The sequence below is a fragment of the Cibotium barometz genome, chromosome 4, assembly GCF_041138505.1.
Source record: "Cibotium barometz isolate CiBa-2024 chromosome 4, ASM4113850v1, whole genome shotgun sequence".
Taxonomy (NCBI): Eukaryota; Viridiplantae; Streptophyta; class Polypodiopsida; order Cyatheales; family Cibotiaceae; genus Cibotium; species Cibotium barometz.
In genome coordinates this window covers 48,118,033-48,122,094 of record NC_141049.1, presented here as the reverse complement: position 1 = coordinate 48,122,094, position 4,062 = coordinate 48,118,033, and the positions used below count along the sequence as shown (strand labels likewise).

The window sequence follows — 4,062 nt, the reverse complement described above, 5'->3', positions numbered from 1 at the left end:
ACTATTGAAGGCTATCCAGACATCACCTTCATCACTCTGAAGGGAGGGGGAGGGGGGGGGGGTGTTGAGCATTTCAGATGAGGCTTGATGCCAATAAAAGCAGTGTACATGGTGGAAGTATTATCATAATTCATTCATCATTGTGTTGTGCAATCTCTCTCCATTTAACTCTCTCTCTCTCTCTCTCTCTCTCTCTCTCTCTCTCTCTCAAGCACCATGTAATCTCAACACAGACAACCTGGTACACAGAGCTCAGGTTAAATTATGAAATACGTAATGTTGTAATAATAGCTTAAAGGTATCAGATAACATCATGCATGACTTCATCAATCCCCAATATTAGTACAAAGGGAGTACTCACAGCGTGCACTGGCTCAGAAACCATCTCTGAGTACTTTCAGATTGCCAGTACCCTCAACTAGAATTTTCCCAATAACTCAGTCTCTCTCAAAAAGAATCTTGGGTAGATTTGCGTTTGCAGTACTATATCAGATTTTGCCTTGCATTGTAGCCTCCATCTTGCTTTCCTTTTGTATTTGCACAAGGACAGGTAGGGATCACAACCGTTTTAAAAATTTGTGGCCCTAAAATCTTCAGCAGCACTTCATGACAACCCAGAATAAACAGCAGCACCTCCAACGAATATTCATCGATGCCCAGGCTGACAACATTGACATGCACATTTTGTTCATGCCTGCACAAACAATGCATATATACCTCTAGTTACGAAAAGTCTCATGCACCAAACATATTCAGGTTTAACATGGTGAGTTCATCATACCCCTACCAAGTTCCCTAAATCATACATTTATAAGTTCAAGAATTTTACATCCAAACCCAGAACCCAACTGATTAGAAAGCATGGGCATGCAGTCAAGAAATTTTACCTCAGATTTGGAAACCTCCAGCTTGCTCATCCGTGGAAACAAGTTTACAAACATTTCTGCTGCTTTTTTCTGGTACTCGCTCTCTTTCTGCCTCAACTTCTTCAGTTCAAGTTTCACGTCCCTGGAAAACACCCCATAACACGTATACATCATACATAGTCATAGCCCATGCAAGATAGACTGCATGCTTGAGCATATACAGCTCACTTTAGATCTAATTAAATTACACCTCTATTTACTTGAATCTTCTAATAAAATCTCTGATAATTTTAATAAAATAAACTCAAAGCTTGAGAGGCAAAAGCACATACTTGTTCTGTGGATCAATTTCAAGGGCTTTCTTTATATCGGACTCCGCAAGGTCCAACTCCCCCACCTGCACATAGGCCTGCAGCCGCCTATAGAGAGCTTTCATATTCTCTGGCTCCAACTCCAAAACCTGCAAATTCCCATTGAAACAAGCCATGAGGAGAATCAATCATTTCCATTGGGAGGGTGCCCTAAATGGCAACAAAGCCTAAACTGGTTTAGGGAATCTGGCATGGAATCCACCTTTGAGCAGAGATCCACAACCACCCTGAAGTCTTCGAGCTTGAGCTTACACGCTGCACTGTTCAGATAGCATGAGACCCTTAGAGCTTCCCCTTGCTTCTTCTCTTCCTCAGAGAACGCCTGATTCTGCTCGATGAACTTTGCAGCCTACCAAGCAGTTTTCAAGAATGACATGTATTGCAGGTACATATCAGCTAAATCGTACTCTTGAGCTACACACGTTGTCCCATTACACTCATTGTGCTGTCCAAAATTAGAGAAAAACCATACCCTCTCATATTTCTTCGAAGCACGCCAATACTTCCCGACTTTGAAGAGTGCATTGCCCTCCTCTTTCTTCTTGGCTGCAGCTTCAAGCTTCTCGGCAGCATTCATTTCCCAAAACTCTTTTTCCTGTGAGAACAAGCAAGATCAAAGAGAATGCTTGAGATGCAGGAATGGTTCCCCATCCAGTGTTTCAAGACTTAGCCATTGAAGATACCTTCGTAAATGAAACAAGCTCCACTTCATACACCACAGTAGAATTTGGGGGCACAACAGCCAAGTCTCTCTTTGTTTCTACTGCACCAAACCCATACTCTGGAGTGATAGTTATTGAAGCTATCTCGCCTTTCTTCATCTTTGCAACCGCCAAGTCCAATCCCAAAATAACTTGATCTGTTTCACATACTCACAATGGTTACTGCAAACACAGTATTGGAGGCCTTAAACCACAAATTAAAACCACAGGTAAGGCATCACCTCCATCAATAATGAACTCATATGGGTCTCCATTCAAACCCTTCTTCTCAAAGACCGTCCCATCCGGCAACTTGGCTATATACTTTACTGGCAATCATTAAAAAGAGGTCAACTCAGAAAATAAGTCAGCCCCTCATTGCACACAGAACAAAAGAGGGAATTAAAGGAGGGTGCAGGTGTTCTGTACACAAGCGCACATGAGGGGGCACTTGGGGGGTTGAGGGGGAAAAGAAAGAGCGAGAGAGAGGAGCACAGAGCCAACACAAGTACAGACAGATTATTAAGCCAGCTATGCAATTTCCAACTCACCTCTTACAATAGTTCCGTCGTTGGGTTTCTCATAGCCTTCTCCAACTTTCAATATTTTTTTCACCACATTCTCATTGTCAGTTAGTATCTCAACGCTTTTCCAAGCGAGCAGCTCTAAATCAATGGTCAGTTTGGCATAGGGAGGAACCATTGCATGCTGATAAGTACCAGGAGATCCTTTCTCACCAAACCCATCTGAGAGAAGCAGCAACCAAACAAAACACTATGTATTCAAATACGTCAACAACTATGACGTGGTGACATGAAACCCGATTGCAGAATTATGGCTGAAATGACAAACCGGGTTTTTAGACACCAAAACTGGGACACGTACATTGTGGTTTCACATTCAAGGAAACCACCTCTCCTCTCCTCATTGTTTTTATGGCTCTCCCAATCGCAGGGCAGAAGTGACCTATACACAAAAGTAACAGTCATACAAGACATGTTTTCAATGTAGAATAAATGATGAGAGTATGTGTGTTAACCACAAGTGTAAATACTTCCTAACAAATGTAAGTACCTTCTCTCTCTCTCTCTCTCTCTCTCTCTCTCTCTCTCTCTCTACCTACCTACCTACCTATCCATGTATGTATGTGTGTGTATCTATGTATGTATTTATGTGTCCACATATGTGTATATGTATACATGTATCCATATATGCGCGCGCGCGTGTGTGTGTGTGCATACATGCACGGATGGATGTATACATATAAATATCTGTGTGCACGTACATGTGCGGATGGATGTACACACATACATATCTATGTATGTGCCTATGTGTGAAGCATCTATGCATATGTACCTATGTATGTTTGTTCATGTATGGGTGTATGTACGTTACACGTATGTGTATAAATGAATATGCTTATATGAATGTAAGTCTCTGCATAATTGAATGTGCTTATATGTATAGATAGATGTACCACAATGTAAATGCATATGTTTTTTTTTTGTGTGTGGATGGTTACATGAAACAAAAACGGCTAGATATATATTACACATGAATGGTGAGAAATAGAGGAAGAACAAGGGGTGGATGATAGAAGGAAAAATTTTGTGACAGAAATCTTGAGAGAAGATTAGAAAATGGGGAGGGAAACAGCGACTCAAAAAATTGACACTTCTGTATTTTGGCAAGGAAACAGATACTATAATGCATGCATCCATATATACAAACACATATTTACACATGCATGCATTTCACACATACATATATACATATGCATGCATGTAGGTCAATTACCGTATGAACCATTGTAATATAGATGCTTGGAACCATTATCTGGATATTGGGATCATCACACAAGATCACTGGACTCAAGCAATAAGGGTCTTTGCCAATGAAGAGATGAGTGAGTAAATCATATTAGTGGTATTGTATTTACATTGTTGTACGGTGTTGTATTCATTTTTGATGCATGGATGTGTAGGGAGACCAAGAAGATCTAGAAGATAAGAAAGAGTAAAGCGGGGACGATGAGAAGGACAACATAGCCTAGGCCCTGCCCCTTCACATTTTGCCATGTACATTTTGTACAGGAGATGACTTTTTGTACTAAATAGTTTCATA

The 4,062-nt window shown here is 40.8% G+C and overlaps 1 protein-coding gene across 1 annotated transcript in view; it reads right to left on the bottom strand.

The window, feature by feature from the left end:
• Nucleotides 1-239: 239 nt before the first annotated feature.
• The window catches only part of LOC147639338 (peptidyl-prolyl cis-trans isomerase FKBP62-like), a 57,137-nt gene continuing 53,314 nt past the window's right edge, over nt 240-4,062 (bottom strand). Inside the window, exons 5-13 of the mRNA XM_086790149.1 lie at nt 2,824-2,904; nt 2,490-2,684; nt 2,181-2,267; nt 1,921-2,096; nt 1,710-1,832; nt 1,440-1,586; nt 1,199-1,326; nt 888-1,008; nt 240-694 (exon numbers count right to left, since the gene is read on the bottom strand). Of these exons, the coding sequence (XP_086646275.1) occupies nt 689-694; nt 888-1,008; nt 1,199-1,326; nt 1,440-1,586; nt 1,710-1,832; nt 1,921-2,096; nt 2,181-2,267; nt 2,490-2,684; nt 2,824-2,904 (1,064 nt within the window). The 3' untranslated portion in view covers nt 240-688. The remainder of the gene's footprint in view (nt 695-887; nt 1,009-1,198; nt 1,327-1,439; nt 1,587-1,709; nt 1,833-1,920; nt 2,097-2,180; nt 2,268-2,489; nt 2,685-2,823; nt 2,905-4,062) is intronic.